Source organism: Sciurus carolinensis, chromosome 1, assembly GCF_902686445.1.
Source record: "Sciurus carolinensis chromosome 1, mSciCar1.2, whole genome shotgun sequence".
In the NCBI taxonomy this organism is placed as follows: Eukaryota; Metazoa; Chordata; class Mammalia; order Rodentia; family Sciuridae; genus Sciurus; species Sciurus carolinensis.
Genome location: NC_062213.1, coordinates 122,032,318 through 122,057,101, shown reverse-complemented (window position 1 = coordinate 122,057,101; position 24,784 = coordinate 122,032,318). Strand labels below are relative to the sequence as shown.

The 24,784-nt window shown below is 42.0% G+C and overlaps 1 protein-coding gene across 1 annotated transcript; it reads right to left on the bottom strand.

Moving 5' to 3' along the window:
- Positions 1 to 357: 357 nt before the first annotated feature.
- LOC124993976 (uncharacterized) lies at positions 358 to 17,123 on the bottom strand. Its single transcript, XM_047565640.1, has 15 exons — positions 16,927 to 17,123; positions 16,021 to 16,072; positions 15,155 to 15,309; positions 13,760 to 13,808; positions 12,695 to 12,846; positions 11,714 to 11,923; positions 10,862 to 10,910; positions 9,917 to 10,068; positions 8,927 to 9,136; positions 8,077 to 8,125; positions 4,358 to 4,509; positions 3,394 to 3,603; positions 2,541 to 2,589; positions 1,595 to 1,746; positions 358 to 841 (listed from the first exon to the last, which is right to left on the bottom strand). Exons 3-15 carry the CDS (start codon positions 15,306 to 15,308, stop codon positions 582 to 584), a joined length of 1,848 nt encoding a protein of 615 aa, XP_047421596.1. The 5' UTR covers position 15,309; positions 16,021 to 16,072; positions 16,927 to 17,123; the 3' UTR covers positions 358 to 581.
- Positions 17,124 to 24,784: the final 7,661 nt, after the last annotated feature.

Sequence of the window (24,784 nt, the reverse complement as noted above, 5' to 3'; positions counted from 1 at the left end):
TCAAATGTAAATAATAATATTAATAACATCCTTCCATTTAAAAAATCATCAGTAACAAGGGATACATATCTTACATATTATAGAATTTGATCATTTTATTATATATTTGACAACTTAGAAAAATGGGAATTATTAAGAAGCCTTTTCACCTGGGAAAATGTGAATAAAAAAGTGTGGAGAAGGATTTTTTCTTCTGGTTCTTAAACCAATATATATTAAAAGTCATTAATTCACGTAATTAAAATTATACAGATCGAATGGTATTATAACTTTAAAAGGTGAGCATACTACTTGAACTGTAAGTTTTGAAATGTATATATAGTCATGGTGTGAACACATAAATAGATGAGACAAAAATATAAACTTTTATAATTTATTGTAAGTGAAGCTACATAGCAATGAACACACATGTATTAAACATTCAGTTAATCTAATACTTTAAATATGAAAGAAAATCTTAAGAATAATTCAGAATGCCAACTGTAGTCCTGATGATTGTTACTCACCTTAGAAATCATGACGAAAAGCAAATTATTGATACACCAAAAGACACAATTAGATGGAACAAAATACATAGAGAGCTAAAATGAGTAAGTGCTTCCAAGAGTAACAGAAGAGAGCACAACTCTACCCAAAGCTTGAAGGCCAGGGAATCTGCAGGCAACGCTCCACTTGCTCAGGAATAGTGGCTTTCTCTTGAGAATCTTCTCAGTAAAGACAGTGGTGGCATCAATGAGGATAGGCACCTGACACCCAGGTGTTTCCACAGCTAAGCCTTCAAGCTCATCACCCTCGAGCTCGGGAGGGTTCTTTGCTTCAAGTTGAGTACCCAAATGTGCCTCTGAAAATAAAACCACAGACAGAAACTGTTACTTTCTATGACACTTATATGATACACCTACTTACCCCAGAGGGTCAAAATCAAGAAAGCAGCCTCGCACAACCAAGTCCAAGACCCGTGTGTATGTTATACTGACTGATCCTTCCATTCTGCACATGCCTTAGACATAGGCAGTACTGGTAATCCTGAGAGGAGGCAAGCATGACTCCAATTTGTGAAAACATTCAGGAGAAATGGAAGGAGCTGATATGTTTAACTCCCAGTTACGTAAGGCAGTAATACAACTAGGGATATTGGCAGTGCTTTTAGTAGGGAAGAGATCATAAAAGTCAGGCAAAATCAAAACATAAGGAAAAAACATATGAAAGAGAAGAACTAGGGAAGAATCACTGCTGGAAAATTTTAGATCCCACTGCGACCCTTGACTACTTTTATATATATGCATTATTACTAAATAACTACTACATATGGCTTACATATGGTGGATACATCAGAGGAACACAAAATTATGAATGTTCACGTGAAGAACTGTAAAATACTTTACTTAATATTCTGGTCAGTAACAACTGGAAATACTTTACAAAGGAGGGGAGAGAGAGAGACAGAGACAGAGAGAGACACAGAGAGACAGAGAGATGACAGAGAGAGAGGTGTGTGTGTTTGAAAAGCAGAATGTCCTCTTAGACACCAGCAGGCAATCACTTTACTGGGGAGATGAATTGGATTCATCTGCAACACCATAGGAATACTCACTGGCTCCATCTAGGGCAGAGCTGAATTTAGTCTCATCTGATGGGGGAAGCTGTCCTAAGTCACACGAATGAGCATGACCAGAGGATTCAAAATACGCTTCACCTGGCAGGAGGTCATCCTCTTTCTCCTCGGGCAATTCACCATTGAGACTGCTGAGGTAGGGACAAATAACACAAGAAATCGACATGGTTTAAGAAGCCAGGGTCTCACCCTATTCCTGATTCAAAGCTGAAGGGTGGAGGCCCAGGACAAGGACCACACCTTCAAATATGATCAAGAAAACATTCTCAGCCCATGGACATAGTTCAGGTGCCATGCTATGAGAGAGAAAGGGAGAGACACCAGTGGCCAGGGTACTGTCCACATAACAAGCTGATGGGCAATGGAGGCTCCACTCCACCTATAAGGCACAGGCCAGAGGGAGCACAAAATAAGAAACATAGCAGTGGGTCAACCTGTGCCTGACTCATGTTGACACCAACACATAGCTGGCCAGTGAATAAAGCCTGCTGTGTTGCAGAGTGCCAGAGAACTTGTGCCTTCTGGAACTCTTTCTGTCTGGTTTTTGATAGAATCCCATCTCTTCTTGATCTTTGTACTTAACTTGCTAAGGCATACCTGTCCGTGACCTCAGGCCATGAGTGTAGAAAGACGGTATGCCTCTAATTCCGATTCCAGAACTTACAAAGATAACAACTGATTGCTTTAAGGGAAAGAAGTGCCCAACGCTGACTGTGCAGGACCCCTTAGTGAGACTCCCTCTATCCTTAAGACAGAGAGAAAAGATGACCTTGCTACAGGACTCCATCACACCACAAACAGCAGTCTTTCTTTACCCTTGATCGGGAAACACGTGGCTACTTTTGACCTCATGGTCTATACTTTCAGATCATCCTCAACCCTTTATTTTACCCTTTCTTATTATCCACAGATTACTTGTCGTTACCTGGAATTCAGCGAATCTTCCTCTTCATCGTGTTCATTTTCATGGTTCTCTGCAAACAATTCAAAAACATCCACAAGTCACTAAACAGTGCCATTTCACCAGATCCAAGACACAGCCCATTGGGGTTTTCCGGTCATCTTGGCTAGACAGGAATAAGAACCTGCAGGGAACCTTGAAAGTTCTTCCCATGCAGGTCAGGAATGTGTAGAGAAAGTGTGTCATAGAAAATGCAGGGAGCCAAGGAATGAAGACAAAACAACTCCAGACCACTTGGCATCTGCCACCTCGAGTCTAAATGAAGTTCAGTGGTTGAAACCAGGGCTCTTTCTCATCAGTGTTCACGGTATTCCTTTGTCTGTCCAAGATGAGAAGCCAGGATTATCTGAAGTTCTGTTTCCCAAGGAGGGTCCAAGAAGGAGCCATATGCCAGTGACACAGGAAAGACACGTTTCCAGAAGAAAGAGGCAGTGGAAGAAAGGAAGTTGGCAAGAGAAGGCAAAAAGGCCTAGACTGTGTGACTCCAGGAAAGACCACTTAATGTCTGAGAGATGCTCCTCAAAGGATTAGGAGCCCAATCCAGCTGAACTTTCCTGTGGCCCTTTCGCGGAATATCCGGACAGCAGGTGGGGGAACAGAGCAGAGTTCAGAGTGCAAACAGGAGATGGAGATGGAGAAGGAAGGGCCCAGTCAGGGTGGAAGGCCATGGAATTTAGAGTCAGGACCAGACAGTCTCCAGCTGCATTCGGAAACAACCAATGGTGAAGAGGAATCACAGTAGAAGGAGCTAGGAACTTATAGAAACAGCTAAAAGGGGAAAGTGCTTCCCAGAGCCCACAAGAGATTACCACTCTACCTGAAGGTTGAAAGACAGGGAATCTGCAGGCAATGTTCCACTTGCTCAAGAGTAGTGGCTTTCTCTTGAGAATCATCTCAGTCAGTATGGTGGACGCATCAATGAGGATAGGCACCTGAGACCCAGGTGTTTCCACAGCTGAGCCTTCAAGCTCATCACCCTGGAGCTCGGGAGGGTTCTTTGCTTCAAGTGGAATACCCAAATGTGCGTCTGAAAATGAAACCACAGACAGGAACTGTTACTTTCTATGACCCTTATATGACACACCTACTGACCCCAGAGGTTCACCCTAATCAAGAAAGCAGCCTTGCACAACCAAGTCCAAGTGTGCATGTTATAGTGACTGATCCTTCCATTCTGCACATGCCTCTGACATATGCAGTACTGGTAATTCTGAGAGGAGGCAAGCATGCCTCCAATTTGTGAAAACACTTCAGGAGAAATGAAAGAAATTGACACCTGTACTCTCAGTTACGTAAGGCAGTAAAACCACTAGGGATATTGGCAGTGCTTTTCGTAGGGAAGAGATCATAAAAGTCAGGCAAAATCAAAATAGAAAGAAAAAACATATGAAAATGAAGAACTAGGGAAAAGTCACCAGTGGATAATTTTAAATCCCACTGCGACACTTGGCTTCTTTTCCATATATGCATTATTACTAAATAACTACTACATATGGCTTACATATGGTGGATCCATCAGAGGAACACAAAATTATGAATGTTCATGTAAACAACTGTAAAATAATTGACATTCTGTTCAGAAAAAAACTAGAAATAATATACAAGGGAGAGGGTAATAGAGAAAGAGAGAAAGAGAGAGAAAGAGAGAGAGAGAGAGAGAGAGAGAGAGAGAGAGGTGTGTGTTTGTGTTTGAAAAGCAGATGTCCTGTTAGACACCAGCAGGCAATCAATGCACTGGGGAGATGAATTGGATTCATCTATAACACCATAGGTATACTCACTGGCTCCATCTAGGGCAGAGCTGAATTTAGTCTCATCTGATGGCAGAAGCTCTGCTAAGTCACATGAATGAGCATGACCAGAGGATTCAAAATACTCTTCACCTGGCAGGAGGTCATCCTCTTTCTCCTGGGGCATTTCACCATTGAGACTGCTGAGGTAGGGACAAATAACACAAGAAATCGAGATGGTTTAAGAAGCCAGGGCCTCACCCTGGTCCTGATTCAAAGCTGAAGGGTGGAGGCCCAGGACAAGGACCCCGCCTTCAAAAATTATCAAGAAAACATTCTCAGTCCATGGACAGAGTTCAGGTGCCATGCTATGAGAGAGAGACACCAGTGGCCAGGGTACTGTCCACATAACAAGCTGATGGGCAATGGAGGCTCCACACCACCTATAAGGCACAGGCCAGAGGGAGCACAAAATAAGAAACATAGCAGTGGGTCAACCTGTGCCTGACTCATGTTGACACCAACACATAGCTGGCCAGTGAATAAAGCCTGCTGTGTTGCAGAGTGCCAGAGAACTTGTGCCTTCTGGAACTCTTTCTGTCTGGTTTTTGATAGAATCCCATCTCTTCTTGATCTTTGTACCTATCTTGCTAAGGTATACCTGTCTGTGACCTCAGGCCATGAGTGTAGAAAGACGGTATGCCTCTAATTCCGATTCCAGAACTTACAAAAATCACAACTGATTGCTTTAAGGGAAAGAAGTGCCCAACGCTGACTGTGCAGGACCCCTTAGTGAGACTCCCTCTATCCTTAAGACAGAGAGAAAAGATGACCTTGCTACAGGACTCCATCACACCACAAACAGCAGTCTTTCTTTACCCTTGATCGGGAAACACGTGGCTACTTTTGACCTCATGGTCTATACTTTCAGATCATCCTCAACCCTTTATTTTACCCTTTCTTATAATCCTCGGATTATTTGTCATTACCTGGAATTCAGCGTATCTTCCTCTTCATCGTGTTCATTTTCATGGTTCTCTGCAAACAATTCAAAAACATCCACAAGTCACTAAACAGTGCCATTTCACCAGATCCAAGACACAGCCCATTGGGGTTCTCCGGTCACCTTGGCTAGACAGGAATAAGAACCTGCAGGGAACCTTGGAAGTTCTTCCATGCAGGTCAGGAATGTGTAGAGAAAGTGTGTCATAGAAAATGCAGGGAGCCAAGGAATGAAGACAAAACAACTCCAGACCACTTGGCATCTGCCACCTCGAGTCCAAATGAAGTTCAGTGGTTGAAACCAGGGCTCTTTCTCATCAGTGTTCATGCTATTCCTTTGTCTGTCCAAGATGAGAAGCCAGGATTATCTGAAGTTCTGTTTCCCAAGGAGGGTCCAAGAAGGAGCCATATGCCAGTGACATAGGAAAGACACGTTTCCAGAAGAAAGAGGCAGTGGAGGAAAGGAAGTTGGCAAGAGAAGGCAAAAAGGCCTAGACTGTGTGACTCCAGGAAAGACCACTTAAGTCTGAGAGATGCTCCTCAAAGGATTAGGAGCCCAATCCAGCTGAACTTTCCTGTGGCCCTTTCACGGAATATCCGGACAGCAGGTGGGGGAACAGAGCAGAGTTCAGAGTGCAAACAGGAGATGGAGATGGAGAAGGAAGGGCCCAGTCAGGGTGGAAGCCCATGGAATTTAGAGTCAGGACCAGACAGTCTCCAGCTGCATTTGGAAATAACCAGTGGTGAAGAGGAATCACAGTAGAAGGAGCTACGAACTTATAGAGACAGCTAAAAGGGGAAAGTGCTTCCCAGAGCCAACAAGAGATCACTACTCTACCCGAAGCTTGAAGGCCAGGAAATCTGCAGGCAATGTTCCACTTGCTCAAGAGTAGTGGCTTTCTTTTGACAATCTTCTCAGTGAGGATGGTGGTGGCATCACCAAGGATAGGCACCTGAGACCCAGTCGTTTCTACAGCTGAGCCTTCAAGCTCATCACCCTGGAGCTCGGGAGGGTTCTTCGCTTCAAGTCGAGTACCCAAATGTGCCTCTGAAAATAAAATCAAAAACAGAAACTGCTCCTTTCTATGACTCTTATATGATACACCTACTAACCCAAGAGGGTCACCAAGTCAATAAAGCAGCCTTGCACAAACAAGTCCAAGACCCGTGTGCATGTTATAGTGACTGATCCTTCCATTCTGCACATGCCTCTGTCATATGTAGTACTGGTAATTCTGAGAGGAGGCTAGCACGCCTCCATGTTGTGAAAACATTCAGGAGAAACGGAAGGAGTTGATAGGTGTAACTCCCAGTTACATAACGTAGTAATATCACTAGGTATACTGGCAATGCTTTTAGTAGGCAAGAGATCATAAAAGTCACGCAAAATCAAAACATAAAAAAAACATATGAAAGAGAAGAACTAGGGAAAAGTCACGCTGCCAAATTTTAAATCCTACTGCGACCCTTGACTTCTTTTACATATATTCATTATTACTAAACACTACTACATAAGGCTTACATATGGTGGATCCATCTGAAGAACATAAAACTGTGAATGTTTATGTGAACAACTGTAAAATACTTTAATTGACATTCTGGTCAGTAATAACTGGAAATATTATACAAAAGGAGAAAGAGAGACAGAGAGAGAGAGAAAGAGAGACAGAGAGACACAAGACAGATGAGAGAGAGATAAAGATGAGAAAGAGAGAGAGGTGCGTTTGTGTTTGAAAAGCAGATGCCCTGTTAGACACCAGCAGGCAATCAATGCACTGGGGAGATGAATTGGATTCATCTTCAACACCATAGGAATACTCACTGGCTCCATCTAGGGCAGAGCTGAATTTAGTCTCATCTGATGGCGGAAGCTGTCCTAAGTCACACGAATGAGCATGACCAGAGGATTCAAAATACGCTTCACCTGGCAGGAGGTCATCCTCTTTCTCCTCGGGCAGTTCACCACTGAGAATGCTGAGATAGGGACAAATAACACAAGAAATCGAGATGGTTTAAGAAGCCAGGGCCTCACCCTATTCCTGATTCAAAGCTGAAGGGTGGAGGCTCAGGACAAGGACCCCGCCTTCAAAAATGATCAAGAAAACATTCTCAGCCCATGGACAGAGTTCAGGTGCCATGCTATGAGAGAGAAAGGAGAGACACCAGTGGCCAGGGTACTGTCCACATAACAAGCTGATGGGCAATGGAGGCTCCACTCCACCTATAAGGCACAGGCCAGAGGGAGCACAAAATAAGAAACATAGCAGTGGGTCAACCTGTGCCTGACTCATGTGGACACCAACACATAGCTGGCCAGTGAATAAAGCCTGCTGTGTTGCAGAGTGCCAGAGAACTTGTGCCTTCTGGAACTCTTTCTGTCTCGTTTTTGATAGAATTCCATCTCTTCTTGATCTTTGTACCTATCTTGCTAAGGCATACCTGTCCGTGACCTCAGGCCATGAGTGTAGAAAGACGGTATGCCTCTAATTCCGATTCCAGAACTTACAAAAATCACAACTGATTGCTTTAAGGGAAAGAAGTGCCCAACGCTGACTGTGCAGGACCCCTTAGTGAGACTCCCTCTATCCTTAAGACAGAGAGAAAAGATGACCTTGCTACAGGACTCCATCACACCACAAACAGCAGTCTTTCTTAACCCTTGATCGGGAAACATTGTGGCTACTTTTGACCTCATGGTCTATACTTTCAGATCATCCTCAACCCTTTATTTTACCCTTTCTTATTATCCACAGATTACTTGTCGTTACCTGGAATTCAGCGAATCTTCCTCTTCATCGTGTTCATTTTCATGGTTCTCTGCAAACAATTCAAAAACATCCACAAGTCACTAAACAGTGCCATTTCACCAGATCCAAGACACATCCCATTGGGGTTCTCCGGTCACCTTGGCTAGACAGGAATAAGAACCTGCAGGGAACCTTGGAAGTTCTTTCCATGCAGGTCAGGAATGTGTAGAGAAAGTGTGTCATAGAAAATGCAGGGAGCCAAGGAATGAAGACAAAACAACTCCAGACCACTTGGCATCTGCCACCTCGAGTCCAAATGAAGTTCAGTGGTTGAAACCAGGGCTCTTTCTCATCAGTTAATGCTATTCCTTTGTCTGTCCAAGATGAGAAGCCAGGATTATCTGAAGTTCTGTTTCCTAAGGAGGGTCCAAGAAGGAGCCATATGCCAGTGACATAGGAAAGACACGTTTCCAGAAGAAAGAGGCAGTGGAGGAAAGGAAGTTGGCAAGAGAAGGCAAAAAGGCCTAGACTGTGTGACTCCAGGAAAGACCACTTAAGTCTGAGAGATGCTCCTCAATGGATTAGGAGCCCAATCCAGCTGAACTTTCCTGTGGCCCTTTCGCGGAATATCCGGACAGCAGGTGGGGGAACAGAGCAGAGTTCAGAGTGCAAACAGGAGATGGAGATGGAGAAGGAAGGGCCCAGTCAGGGTGGAAGCCCATGGAATTTAGAGTCAGGACCAGACAGTCTCCAGCTGCATTTGGAAACAACCAATGGTGAAGAGGAATCACAGTAGAAGGAGCTACGAACTTATAGAGACAGCTAAAAGGGGAAAGTGCTTCCCAGAGCCAACAATATATCACCACTCTACCCGAAGCTTGAAGGCCAGGAAATCTGCAGGCAATGTTCCACTTGCTCAAGAGTAGTGACTTTCTCTTGAGAATCTTCTCAGTGAGGATGGTGGTGGCATCAACGAGGATAGGCACCTGAGACCCAGTCGTTTCTACAGCTGAGCCTTCAAGCTCATCACCCTGGAGCTCGGGAGGGTTCTTCGCTTCAAGTCGAGTACCCAAATGTGCCTCTGAAAATAAAATCAAAAACAGAAACTGCTCCTTTCTATGACTCTTATATGACACACCTACTAACCCAAGAGGGTCACCAAATCAAGAAAGCAGCCTCGCACAAACAAGTCCAAGACTCGTGTGCATGTTATAGTGACTAATCCTTCCATTCTGCACATGCCTCTGTCATATGTAGTACTGGTAATTCTGAGAGGAGGCAAGCACGCCTCCAATTTGTGAAAACACTTCAGGAGAAATGGAAGGAGTTGACACGTTTAACTCCAGTTGTGTAAGGCAGTAATACCACTAGGTATACTGGCAATGCTTTTAGTAGGCAAGAGATCATAAAAGTCACGCAAAATCAAAACATAAAAAAAACATATGAAAGAGAAGAACTAGGGAAAAGTCACGCTGCGAAATTTTAAATCCTACTGCGACCCTTGACTTCTTTTACATATATTCATTATTACTAAACAACTACTACATAAGGCTTACATATGGTGGATCCATCTGAAGAACATAAAACTGTGAATGTTTATGTGAACAACTGTAAAATACTTTAATTGACATTCTGGTCAGTAATAACTGGAAATATTATACAAAAGGAGAAAGAGAGACAGAGAGAGAGAGAAAGAGAGACAGAGAGACACAAGACAGATGAGAGAGAGATAAAGATGAGAAAGAGAGAGAGGTGCGTTTGTGTTTGAAAAGCAGATGCCCTGCCCTATTAGACACCAGCAGGCAATCACTACACTGAGGAGATAAATTGGATTCATCTGCAACACCATAGGAATACTCACTGGCTCCATCTAGGGCAGAGCTGAATTTAGTCTCATCTGATGGCGGAAGCTGTCCTAAGTCACACGAATGAGCATGACCAGAGGATTCAAAATACGCTTCACCTGGCAGGAGGTCATCCTCTTTCTCCTGGGGCATTTCACCATTGAGAATGCTGAGATAGGGACAAATAACACAAGAAATCGAGATGGTTTAAGAAGTCAGGGCCTCACCCTGGTCCTGATTCAAAGCTGAAGGGTGGAGGCTCAGGACAAGGACCCCGCCTTCAAAATGATCAAGAAAACATTCTCAGCCCATGGACATAGTTCAGGTGCCATGCTATGAGAGAGAAAGGGAGAGACACCAGTGGCCAGGGTACTGTCCACATAACAAGCTGATGGGCAATGGAGGCTCCACTCCACCTATAAGGCACAGGCCAGAGGGAGCACAAAATAAGAAACATAGCAGTGGGTCAACCTGTGCCTGACTCATGTGGACACCAACACATAGCTGGCCAGTGAATAAAGCCTGCTGTGTTGCAGAGTGCCAGAGAACTTGTGCCTTCTGGAACTCTTTCTGTCTGGTATTTGATAGAATTCCATCTCTTCTTGATCTTTGTACTTATCTTGCTAAGGCATACCTGTCCGTGACCTCAGGCCATGAGTGTAGAAAGACGGTATGCCTCTAATACCCATTCCAGAACTTAAAAAGATAACAACTGATTGCTTTAAGGGAAAGAAGTGCCCAACGCTGACTGTGCAGGACCCCTTAGTGAGACTCCCTCTATCCTTAAGACAGAGAGAAAAGATGACCTTGCTACAGGACTCCATCACACCACAAACAGCAGTCTTTCTTAACCCTTGATCGGGAAACACGTGGCTACTTTTGACCTCATGGTCTATACTTTCAGATCATCCTCAACCCTTTATTTTACCCTTTCTTATTATCCACAGATTACTTGTCGTTACCTGGAATTCAGCGAATCTTCCTCTTCATCGTGTTCATTTTCATGGTTCTCTGCAAACAATTCAAAAACATCCACAAGTCACTAAACAGTGCCATTTCACCAGATCCAAGACACATCCCATTGGGGTTCTCCGGTCACCTTGGCTAGACAGGAATAAGAACCTGCAGGGAACCTTGGAAGTTCTTCCCATGCAGGTCAGGAATGTGTAGAGAAAGTGTGTCATAGAAAATCCAGGGAGCCAAGGAATGAAGACAAAACAACTCCAGACCACTTGGCATCTGCCACCTCAAGTCCAAATGAAGTTCAGTGGTTGAAACCAGGGCTCTTTCTCATCAGTGTTCACGCTATTCCTTTGTCTGTCCAAGATGAGAAGCCAGGATTATCTGAAGTTCTGTTTCCCAAGGAGGGTCCAAGAAGGAGCCATATGCCAGTGACATAGGAAAGACACGTTTCCAGAAGAAAGAGGCAGTGGAGGAAAGGAAGTTGGCAAGAGAAGGCAAAAAGGCCTAGACTGTGTGACTCCAGGAAAGACCACTTAAGTCTGAGAGATGCTCCTCAATGGATTAGGAGCCCAATCCAGCTGAACTTTCCTGTGGCCCTTTCGCGGAATATCCGGACAGCAGGTGGGGGAACAGAGCAGAGTTCAGAGTGCAAACAGGAGATGGAGATGGAGAAGGAAGGGCCCAGTCAGGGTGGAAGCCCATGGAATTTAGAGTCAGGACCAGACAGTCTCCAGTTGCATTTGGAAACAACCAATGGTGAAGAGGAATCACAGTAGAAGGAGCTACGAACTTATAGAGAGAGCTAAAAGGGGAAAGTGCTTCCCAGAGCCAACAAGAGATCACCACTCTACCCGAAGCTTGAAGGCCAGGAAATCTGCAGGCAATGTTCCACTTGCTCAAGAGTAGTGGCTTTCTCTTGAGAATCTTCTCAGTGAGGATGGTGGTGGCATCAACGAGGATAGGCACCTGAGACCCAGGTGTTTCCACAGCTGAGCCTTCAAGCTCATCACCCTCGAGCTCGGGAGGGTTCTTCGCTTCAAGTCGAGTACCCAAATGTGCCTCTGAAAATAAAATCAAAAACAGAAACTGCTCCTTTCTATGACTCTTATATGACACACCTACTAACCCAAGAGGGTCACCAAATCAAGAAAGCAGCCTCGCACAAACAAGTCCAAGACTCGTGTGCATGTTATAGTGACTGATCCTTCCATTCTGCACATGCCTCTGTCATATGCAGTACTGGTAATTCTGAGAGGAGGCAAGCACGCCTCCAATTTGTGAAAACACTTCAGGAGAAATGGAAGGAGTTGACACATGTAACTCCAGTTATGTAAGGCAGTAATACCACTAGGGATATTGGCAGTGCTTTTAGTAGGGAAGAGATCATAAAAGTCAGGCAAAATCAAAATAGAAGGAAAAAACTTATGAAAGAGAGAACTAGGGAAGAATCACTGCTGGAAAATTTTAGATCCCACTGTGACCCTTGACTTCTTTTACATATATGCATTATTACTCAATATCTACTACATATGGCTTACATATTATGGCTCCATCTGATGAACACAAAATTATGAATGTTTATGTGAAGAAGTGTAAAATACGTTAATTGATTTTATGGTCAGTAACAACTGGATATAATATACAATAGTGGGGAGAGAGAGACAGAGAGTGTGAGATAGAGAGAGAGAGAGAGAGAGACAGAGAGACAGACAGATGAGAGAGAGAGAGAGAGGTGTGTGTGTGTGTTTGAAAACCAGATGCCCTGTTAGACAGGCAATCACTGTCCTGGGGAGATGAATTAGATTCATCTTCAACACCATAGGAGTACTCACTGGCTCCATCCAGGGCAGAGTTGACTTTAGTCTCATCTGATGGGGGAAGCTGTGCTGAGTCAGATGAATGAGCATGACCAGAGGATGCAAAATACTCTTCACCTGGCAGGAGGTCATCCTCTTTCTCCTTGGGCAGTTCACCACTGAGACTGCTGAGATAGGGACAAATAACACATGAAATTGAGATGGTTTAAGAAGCCAGGATCTCACCCTGGTCCTGATTCAAAGCTGAATGGTGGAGGCCCAGGACAAGGACCCCGCCTTCAAAAATGATTAAGAAAGCATTCTCAGCCTATGGACATAGTTCAGGTGCCCCACTATGAGAGAGAACGGGAGAGACACCAGTTGCCAGTGTACTATTCACATAACAAGCTGATGGGGAAAGGAGGCTCCTGTCCCCCTATAACGTACAGTCACCAAGGGAGGACACAATGAGAAACATAGCAAGTCAATATCTACGTAAATGATGCTGAATTTTAGATACTGGTTTCTTGTCAATAGAGTCCTGAATTTATGATTTCCAGAGACATTCTGCCTTCTTTTAATGTCAATATTATCACATGACATAATATTTATTTGTCTACGTTTCTTCTCATGGCTTACCTCCCCTTGATCTCAGGCCTGCAGTAGAGAAATCATGTTTTGGGTGTCATCCTGACACTAGCCCTTACCAAGAGGTTACTGCATTTCTTTAAGAGCAAGTAGTGCCCAAGGCTGCTCTGTTCCCCTTGATCAGACTCCACTTTACAATACCATAAAGAAAACCGAAACCCTTGCAAACGGGTTCCATCATCTTTGATTGAGTCAACAACTTCACTCCACTTAAAAGTCCTACTAAACCTTTGGTTAAGAAATCTGTTACTGGGCTGGGGAGACAGCTCAGTTGGTAGAGTGCTTGTCTTGCAAGCACAAGTCCCTGGGTTCAATCCCCAGCACCGCAAGGAAAAAAAAAAAAAAAAAGAAAATAAATCTGTTACTACATTTGTCCTCATGCTCTGTACTTTTAGAATCCTGAACCCCCTTTATTTTACCCATGCTTTCTAGCCCATGATCATTCATTGTTACCTGCAATCCAGTGACTCCTCTTCATTATCAACCCCATTTTCATGGGATTCTGTAAAAATATTCAGAAATGAAGACATCATTAAATAATTCCATGTCACTCTCTCCAATAGAGACAACTGCCTCAGAAGAACACATAATTTATATATGCTAGATTCGGGGAGCACTTAAGGGAATTATATTGAAAGAACTCACATGCTGAGTTTAAAGAAATGGTCTTTATGCTATGCTGATCCATTATGCACAATGTCTCTAATGGGTTGATTATTTTCATGGCGTACTTTTCCTTCACTTAAATGGTTAAAGTCAGAATGCATTTTGGTCTCCTAATCCCTGCATACGTGTTCAGCTTCTTCTGGATTTCACTAGCTGAACTTTCCTTACTTCCACAAAGTTCTTTCACAACCTTAGTGGCTCTGTGCTCCCTCACAATTCTCAAATAGAACCAGTTCCATTCACTAAGAAGAGGATTCAAATCCCTCAGCCTCATTTCCCTCAATAATAGGGACTGTTAAAGATCTCAGTGTTGACCCTGGCAGTAGAGGGAAATTCCTCTTCGCAAACTGTTCTGATATGAACCAATATTTCTACCACCTGATTCTAGCATTTTAATGGAAGCAAAATGAAACACTTCCAATAAGTCATTCTGTGATGTCCTGAACTGTGATGTAGAATCCAGGACAGCTGGTGAAATGTTACTACTGGAGGGGCGGAGTATTAGACACTTTGGTTCAGATGAGAATAAATGCTCATATTAGATTTTGGTACAATATACAAAGTCTAACAAGGCAAAGAGTACTTGGTGCTCCCCAGGGCATAGGTATCTTGACCATTTATGGATTCTGCAGGTCAGAGGCTGTAGCATTCCCATCAGGGAAAATTCCACACACAGGGTATGAGAGGATGGTACTGGAGTCCAGAACCCAGGCACCATGATACCATCTCCCAAAATACATGTGAAATTACCATAATTCTTGGACAGTCAGAAAGACCCAGAAAGTGTTCAGACTTGACATTTAGCAGGACAGATGGAGGAGCGGTCCCACTGTAGAACAGTCTGTTAAACAGAAGACACGGCATCTGCATGTGGCAGAACCATCAGTGCTCGTCAGCGCACCTTTATTCTCCTCACCCCAGCCTGCATTGCTTCACATCCTGCATTAGCCAGTGAGTGCCGAGGAGGAGGGGTGTGGCTGGAAACAGGAAGAGTGCAAGGAGCATGACCCACCTGATGTCTGTGCTTCAAACCTGGTCCTACCGTTTGACTGAAACCAACAAGTAACTACAGGACCTGCCTGCAGGGAGATCCCTCTGTCCACACAGAGGGCTGATCTTAAAGTACAGGGAGACTCCTGGAAGCCCCAGGAGCCTTATTCTCCTTGGAAGTGATGGACTTACTATCCACATCCACGTGCTCTTCAGAGAGCGAGGATGGACTCTTGGGAGGTTGGTGAGAGTCAGGCAAGTTGTGGCAACTGGAAGGAGTCAAATCCATCTCATCCAATGGGTCCAGCAGCACTTCATCCATTTCCTCACTCTCTTGTGGCTCCATCCTGAGTCCAGGTATGTAAGGAGAAAAGAACGTTAAAAAACAAAAAGTTTGGACTTCACAACTGCTCAGCAGGTTATGACTGGGTTCCTCTATGAGAAGAAAGTGTGGCTAGCTCTTCAAACTGGAGTATCAAAAGTAACCCTGTCTAGGTCAGAATGTGACTTTCATGGGAGTTTGAGAAGATGGGTATAGAGTTGGAGAGAGGGCAGCAAGTGGTGACTGCACTGGCCAGAAAATATGCTGATAAGGAGACTCGGCTTTCCCACAATGACAGCCATATGTGCACTTTATTCCACTTTCAGGCAGGCTTCTAGTAAATTGTTTCCTGAAGTGTTACTGACTCCGAATGATCATGGCTATTCTAGGCCTTGTTTCAATACTGTGATGTAACTTGAATTTTCTTGGATCTGTTCACATTGGCTACTATGTAATCACAGCCAAAACACTCATGGCCAGCATGAAAGCAAAAGAAGGGAATCCTTCCAATTTCCCTGTACAGGAAAGTACAATGGTTCACCCTGAGTGTAGGAAAACCTGACTTGAGTTCACCTTATTCAGATTGCCTCTAGGTAATGAAAGTTGGAAACCAAAAGAATCATAAAGAAAACAGACCCACTATCTGTTTAGCAGAATAGATGAAACAGACACAGTCAGCACTTTCTACATTCCCCTGGACCTGAGATCTCCACGTCACCCTTGCCTTCAGATTCACCTGTGGTCTGTTGCCTCTTCCTCTTCCACTTGCTTCTGATTATGTTGACTTTCTGCAAATACATTTAGACAGCAACACTCACAACAAAATCCTACTTATGCCCCATTACCAACTCTCTGCCAATTTATACACAGGGTGTGTTGAGTATTCTTGGCATGGGAAAAGGATTCTCTGTGAGGAACATCTGAGGATATCTCAGCTGTGTCAGATTCGAGAAATGGAAAGGCTTCCTGGGAAGATGGTTCCATCATATTCTGTGCTAAATTTCATAATCGGTTAAAACTCTTCTTTATTCCAATGATCAGGAAACACTAAAGAGTGGCTGTTGGAAAAGTTTCGTCAAAACTCAGACCTTATTCCATCAGATGTGCTGATTAAGTGTGCTTGAGTTGAGATTATGTACTCAGACTAAACTGATGAATGGAACTGCAGACTCTCCAGGAGGAAAGATCTTTCATGCTACAGAGAGAACAGGATACTTTCTAATTAAGGGGACAAAGAGTGCCAAGGTCAAAGTCATGCCTTCAGGAAAAATTCCAGACACATTCACAAGGGATCATGTCAACAGTATCTCCAGTGACATACTCAAGATAGTAACCTATTTGGACAGTCACTAATCCTCAAAGTACACTCTCTGTGTAGGATCAAACAGTAGCAAAAACATTATAGGAGAGATCAGCATCCCAGGCTGGAAGAATGAGGTCATGCAGACCCCTGTTATGCACAAGCATCAACAGTGCCTGTGAACAGGTCATGATCTCTGCAACTTCCTGACTCTTGTTAGTCCTAGGTTTACCATCTTGAATATGCCATTGGACCCTCAGAAGTATGACTGCTAGGGCTACATTTTTCTTTTAATGGAATACTAATGAGCTATGTCTAGAGAAGTGGAGACTTCATGCTCACCCAACAGATCGGCACCAGAGCAGAGAGGCTGGTGGATATCTGACAATTTACAGTGACTGAAGGAAGACTTATGGCCCTCATCCAATGAGTCCTGCAGGGTTTCTTTCACTTCCTCCTCCTCCTGTCCTGCTTCGCTCAGCCTGGTGGGATAGAGTACAATTAAACCAAAAGGATTAAATATAAGAGTCCCATGTGGCCATTTGCCTGCCTCTCGCCTGTCCATCGCCTGCCGTACACCTATCCATCACCCAACCCATGAGGTTCACCTCCAGATTGTCCGACAACAGTCAGCAAAGTGATTGAGAACCACCAGTGGAGCACCAGCTGCCTGCTGTTGCCTGGAAGTTCACTGTTACAGTACCTGCAGGTTTGATTACACGTGGCTGCCTGCCATTTTGAGACAACAGCCAGGACCCGTAGTATGTATGGCCGGACTGACTGAGCCCCATCTCCAGTATCCCTCAGCCGGACCGATCACTCCCTGCCTCTGGGGCCCTCACATCGACTGACTGCTCTCCGCCGCCAGGACCCCAGACCAACTGACAGCGCACTATCACCAGGAACCCAGACCGACTAATTACAACCGGCCTCCAGGATCCCGCGACCACACCAAACACACCCAACCTCCAGGACCCCTGCCTGACCAACTGCACCCCGCCTCCAGGACCTCCAGCCGACCACGGCCACACCCTGAGCTGCAGCTCCCCATTTGCCAACACAATTCGAAGCCAGAGCGGCCATCTTGGATAATCCTGGAAGCTGTAGCTCTGATCTTTAGGTGGGTCAAAACCCATTCTGAGATGCCTGCTGGAGGCTTGAAGCTCATTGTCAGCTACCTCTCATGCATCAGGCCACTGAACTCTGGGAGGTTTCATTACTACATGAGTGTTATACTGTAGATTTTCTTTTTTTCTCCTTATTGAAAAAGTTTTTTATTTCTTTACTATTCTTGCTCTCTTTTCCTTTTGTTTACCTGTTCCCTCAGAGTCTCTTTCTCCCTTTTTTGCATGCTAACATCCAATTTCTTTTGATTATACTCTCACCCTTTCTATTGTCTAGAACTTCTGTATATTCTTATCCCATTAACAGCCACAATCTACATCCTTCTGAATCCTCTTTGTCCTCCATTTGAAACTGCAGACCTTATTGCAAATCTGCTTGTTTTACTGAAGATAATATTTGAACTCATTCTGTTTATTATGACAATTTTGTTATTGTCCTCATAGGGGCTATTTGGTCTAGGATTGCATAGTGTCTGAATTGGGCACTGCTAATATTGATCTCCCCTTAAAGAAAGGGTTTTGGAAACCTATAGGGCCACTATAAGCCTAAAGGGGGAATCTGCAATACCCCAGATCTGCATTGCTAGAGGGGAAGATACATGAACAACATGGAAAAAACAAGGGAAGAAAATGATCCTAATAAATCTAGATTCTATATTAATAGAATCCAATGACAGTATGTTAGAAGAAATGTCAGAAAAGGACTTCAGATTATACATGATTAAGATGATTCATGAAGCAAAGGATGAGATAAGAGAGCAAATGCAGGCAATGAATGATAATACCAATAAGCTCAAAGAGCAAGTGCAGGAAGCAAAAGATCATTTCAACAAAGAGAGATTCTCAAAAAAAAAAAAAAAAAAAATGGAAATCCTTGAAATGAAGGAAACAATAAAACAAATAAAAAACTCAGTGAAAAGCATTACCAAAAGACTAGAACACTTGGAAGACAGAAACTCAGACAATGAAGACAAAATATTTAATCTTGAAAATAAAGTTGCCCAAACAGAGAAGATGGTAAGAAATCATGAACAGAATATCCAAGAACTATAGGACAACATGAAAAGACCAAATTTAAGAATTATTGGGATTGAGGAAGGCACAGAGATACAAACCAAAGGAATGAACAACCTATTCAATGAAATAATATCAGAAAATTTCCCAAACCTGAAGAATGAAATGGAAAATCAAATACGAGAGGCTTACAGAACACCAAATGCACAAAATCACAACAGGTCCACACCAAGGCACATAATAATGAAAATGCCTAACAGTCAAAATAAAGATAGGATTTTGAAGGCCACAAGAGAAAAGCATCAGATTACATATAGGAGGAGACCAATACGGATAGGAGGAGACCAATACGGATAGCAGCAGACTTCTCAACCCAGACTCTAGAAGCTAGAAGGGTTAGGGAAACTAAACCCATATCTCTCACCATGCACGAAACTAACTCAAAATGGATTAAGGACCTCGGAATCAGACCAGAGACCTTGCATTTTATAGAAGAAAAAGTAGGTCCAGAGCTTCAACATGTCGGCTTAGGACCAGACTTCCTCAACAGGACTCCCATAGCACAAGAAATAAAAGCAAGAATTAATAACTGGGATAGATTCAAACTAAAAAGTTTTCTCTCAGCAAAGGAAACTATCAGCAATGCGAAGAAAGAGCCTACAGAGTGGGAGAAAATCTTTGCCAATCATACTTCAGATACAGCGCTAATCTCCAGAATCTATAAAGAACTCAAAAAACTCTACACCAAGAATGCAAATAATCCAATCGACAAATGGGCTAAGGAAATGAATAGACACTTCACAGAAGAAGATGTACAAGCAATCAACAAACATATAGAAAAATGTTCAACATCTCTAGTAATAAGAGAAATGCTGCCTGCAAGAGACTCATCTCATAGAAAAAGACATCCACAGACTAAAGGTGAAAGGATGGGAAAAAACCTACCACGGACATGAACTCAGTAAAAAAGCAGGGGTTTCCATCCTTATATTAGATAAAGTGGACTTCAAGCCAAAGTTAGTCAGAGGGGATAAAGAAGGACATTTCATACTTCTTAAGGGAACCATAAATCAGGAAGACATAACAATTGTAAATATTTATGCCCCAAACAATGGTGCATCCCTGTACATCAAACAAATCCTTCACAATTTCAGGAATCACACAGACCACAGCACAACAATTCTGGGTGACTTTAATGCACCGCTGTCACCACTAGATAGATCTTCCAAACAAACAAACCAGAAACCACAGAACTCAATAACACAATCAATAACCTAGACTTAATAGACATATATAGAATACTCTATCCATCAACGAGCAGATTCACTTTCTTCTCAGCAGCACATAGAACCTTGTCAAAAATAGACTATATGTTATGCCACAAAGCAGCCCTTAGGAAATGCAAAAAAAAAATAATAGAAATATTGCCCTGTGTTCTATCAGATCATAATGGACTGAGAATAGAAATCAATGACAAAATAAAAAACAGAAATTACTCCAACACCTGGAGACTAAATAATATGCTATTGAATGAAACATGGATAACAGAAAACATCAGGGAGGAGATAAAAAAATTCTTAGATGTCCATGAGAATGACGATACAACATATCAAAATCTCTGGGACACTATGAAAGCGGTACTAAGAGGAAAATTCATTGCATGGAACGCATTCCAGAAAAGAATGAAAAGTCAACAACTAGATGACCTAACATTACAGCTAGAAAAAGAAGAACAGAATAACAGCAAAAGTAGTAGAAGACAGGAAATAATTAAAATCAGACCTGAAATCAATGAAACTGAAACAAAAGAAACAATTCAAAAAATTGACAAACAAAAACTTGGTTCTTTGAGAAAGTAAACAAAACAGAAAACCCTAAGCCACACTAACAAAGAGAAGGAGAGAGAACACTCAAATTACTAAAATTCGTGATGAAAAAGGAAATATCACAACAGACACCACTGAGATACAGAACATTAGAAGCTACTTCAAAAATTGTATTCCAACAAAATAGAAACTACCGAAGACATTGACAAATTTCTAGAGACATATGCTCCTCCCAAATTGAACCAGGAGGATATACACAATTTAAACAGATCAATATCAAGCAATGAAATAGAAGAAGCCATTAAAAATCTAACACCCAAGAAAAGCCCAGGACCAGACAGATTCTCAGCCGAGTTCTATAAGACCTTCAAAGAAGAACTCATTCCAATACTTCTCAAAGTATTCCAGGAAATAGAAGAGTAGGGTACCCTATCAAACTATGAAGCTAATATCACCCTCATAACCAAACCAGGAAAAGACACATCAAGGAAAGAAAATATGAGACCAATATCCTTGATGAATATAGATGCAAAGATCCTTAACAAAATATTGGCAAACCATATTCGAAAACATATTCAGAAAATTGTGCACCCCGATCAAGTGGGGTTCATCCCTGGAATGCAAGGATGGTTTAACATCCGTAAATCAATAAACGTAATCCATCATATCAATAGACTTAAGTATAAGAATCATATGGTTATTTCAATTGATGCAGAAAAAGCGATCAACAAAATACGACACCCCTACATGCTCAAAACACTAAAAAAATAGGGATAGTAGGAACATACCTGAACATTCTAAAGGCTATTTATGCTAAGCCATGGCCAACATCATTCTTAATGGAGAAAAACTGAAACCATTCCCTTTAAAACAGTAACAAGACAGGGATGTCCTCTTTCACCACTTCTATTCAACATTGTCCTCGAAACTCTAGCCAGAGCAATTAGACAGACTAAAGAAATTAAAGGGATACGAATAGGAAAAGAGGAACTTAAGTTGTCACTTTTTGCAGATGCCATGATTCTATATTTAGAGGATCCAAGAAAACTCCTCCAGAAAACTCCTAGACCTCATCAATGAATTCAGTAAAATAGCGGGATATAAAATCAACACACATAAATCTAAAGCATTTTTATATGCAAGCGATGAAACAGCTGAAAGGGAAATGAGGAAAACAACTCCATTTGCAATAGCCTCAAAAAAAATAAAATACTTGGGAATCAATCTAACCAAAGAGGTAAAAGATCTCTACAATGAAAACTACAAAACACTGAAGAAAGAAATTGAGGAAGACCTTAGAAGATGGAAAGATCTCCCATGTTCTTGGATAGGAAGAATTAATATTGTCAAAATGCCATACTACCAAAAGTGCTATACAGATTCAATGCAATTCCAATTAAAATCCCAATGACGTACCTTACAGAAATAGAGCAAGCAATCATGAAAATCATCTGGAAGAATAAGAGACCCAGAATAGCTAAAGCAATCCTTAGCAGGAAGAATGAAACAGGGGGTATCACAATACCAGAACTTCAACTATACTACAAAGCAATAGTAACAAAAACGGCATGATGTTAGCACCAAAATAGGTAAATCAATGGTACAGAATAGAGGACATGGACACAAACCCAAATAAATACAATTTTCTCATACTAAACAAAGGTGCCAAAAATATGCAATGGAGAAAAGATAGCCTCTTCAACAAATGGTGCTGGGAAAACTGGAAATCCATATGCAACAGAATGAAATTAAACCCCTATCTCTCACCCTGCACAAAAATCAACTCACAATGGATCAAGGACGCTGAAATCAGACCAGAGACCCTTCATCTTATAGAAGAAAAAGTAGGTCCAAATCTTCAACTTGTTGGCTTAGAATCAGACTTCCTTAACGGGACTCCCATAGCACAAGAAATAAAAGCAAGAATCAATAACTGGGACAGATACAAACTAAATAGCTTTCTCTCAGCAAAGGAAACTATCAGCAATGTGAAGAGAGAACCTACAGAGTGGGAGAATATCTTTTCCACTCATACTTCAGATACAGCACTAATTTCCAGAATATATAAAGAACTCAAAAAACTCTACACAAAGAATACAAATAACCCAATGAACAAATGGGCTAAGGATAGGAACAGACACTTTACAGAAGAAGATCTACAAGCAATCAACAAACATATGAAAAAATGTTCACCATCTTTAGTAATATGAGAAATGTAAATCAAAACTACACTACGATTCCATCTCACCCCAATTAGAATGATGATTATCAAGAACACAAGCAACAATAGGTGTTGGAGAGGATGTGGGGAAAAGGTACATTCATACATTGCTGGTGGGGCTGCAAATTAGTGCAGTCACTCTGGAAAGCAGTGTGGAGATTCCTGAGAAAACTTGGAATGGACCCAACCATTTGACCCTGCTATCCCACTCATCGGCCTATACCCAAAGGACTTAAAATCAGCATACTACAGAGATACAGTCACATCAATGTTCATAGTTGCTCAATTCACAATAGCCAGACTGTGGAACCAACCTAGATGTCCTGCAATTGATGAATGGATAAACAAACTGTGGTGTATATGTATACAATGGAATATTACTCAGCTATAAAAATAATAAAATTATGGCATTTGCATGTAAATGGATGAAATTGGAGAACATCATGCTAAGGGGATAAGCCAATCTCAAAAATCCAAAGGACGAATGATCTCATTGATAAGCAGATGATGATATATTCTGGGGGGTGGGAGGGGTGAAAGAATGGAGGAAGGAGAGAATGTATAGTGGGAAAAGAGTGGTGGGAAGGGTGGGGGGAAGGAAAAAATAACAGAATGATTCAAACATCATTACCCTAGGTAAATGTATGATTACACAAATGGTATGCTGTTACTCCATGTAAAAACAGAAATGAGTTAATATTTTATATGGTATAATGGTTCATTTTCATTCTTTCCTGTGTGGCTGTCCAGTTGTTCTGTATTCATTGTTGAAAAAGTCTGTTCTTTCTCTATTGAATGGCCTTGGTGGTCCCTCTGTTAAAAATCAGTTGTCTGTAAACACATGACTTTCCGTGCACTTATCCTAACCAGCACCACCCTGCCTTGATTACCGTTGCTTTGTAATATATTTTGAAATTGAAAAGTGTAAGTCTACAAGTTTATTCCTTTTCAAGATTATTTTGGCTGTTCTGGGGTCCTGACAGTTACATGAGTTTTAGAATCACCTTATAAATGTCTAGGAGGAAGCCGGTTGGGATTCTGATGAAGATTGCTTTGCATCTGTAGATCAGTTTGGGAACTATTTCCATCTTGACAGTAGAGTGCTTCTTACTTATGAACATAGGATGTTTTCTCAGTTATTTACACCTCTAATTTCTTTTAATTTTGTATTTTTACATTTTGTAGTTTTACTGTATAAGTTTATGCTGCTTTGTTAAAACGTATTTATACATATTTTATTATTTTTGATGCTGTTGTAAATGGAATTGTATCTTTCATTTTGAATTTATAAAAATAGTTGATTAAAAAAAAACAGAAATGACATGTATCCCATTTGTTTATAATAAAAATAAATTAAAAATATAAAAAAATTTAAAAAAAAAAGAGTCCCATGTGGCCTGAATAGAGGCCTAAGGGAGTGGTCACAAAAGGGCCAGGGTACACCTTTCAAAGAGAAAGAAAATGATCTTCCTAGCATGTGGGCAGATTGCAGATGTCTTCATGGCAGGAGACAGGAGGAGAGGTTCATGTACTGGGAGAAATGAACTGAGGAGGATAGAGACTCTACTCTCCCTGTGTGATAAAACCATGATCCATAGCATAAACAGAGGGGGGGAAAAACTATAGATATATACATATTTATATTTGAAGGCTATAACATCCCTGCCTACAAACCCATCAACCATAAGGAAACTAGACATACATCTCATCCTAATCTATACAAGAAAGGAGATGTAGATGCTGAGAGTTGAAAAAAACTTTAATTAGGCAGATTGTCTCTACTTACAGAGCAGCACCATAAAGAAAATGGACACCTTGTTAAAAGACAGGCTTCTTCCTTGGCTGAGTCGGAATGTAGTCATTCCAGCAGTTTTTGTTTGCCTTTGCATGTAAACTGTGTGGATACTTTGGACCTCTTGGTTTGCTCATCTGGGATCCTGCTCATATTTTACCCACCCTCATCCAGGCTCTTAAAATTCATTTTATCTGAGAGCCAGTGATTCATCTTCTTTTCC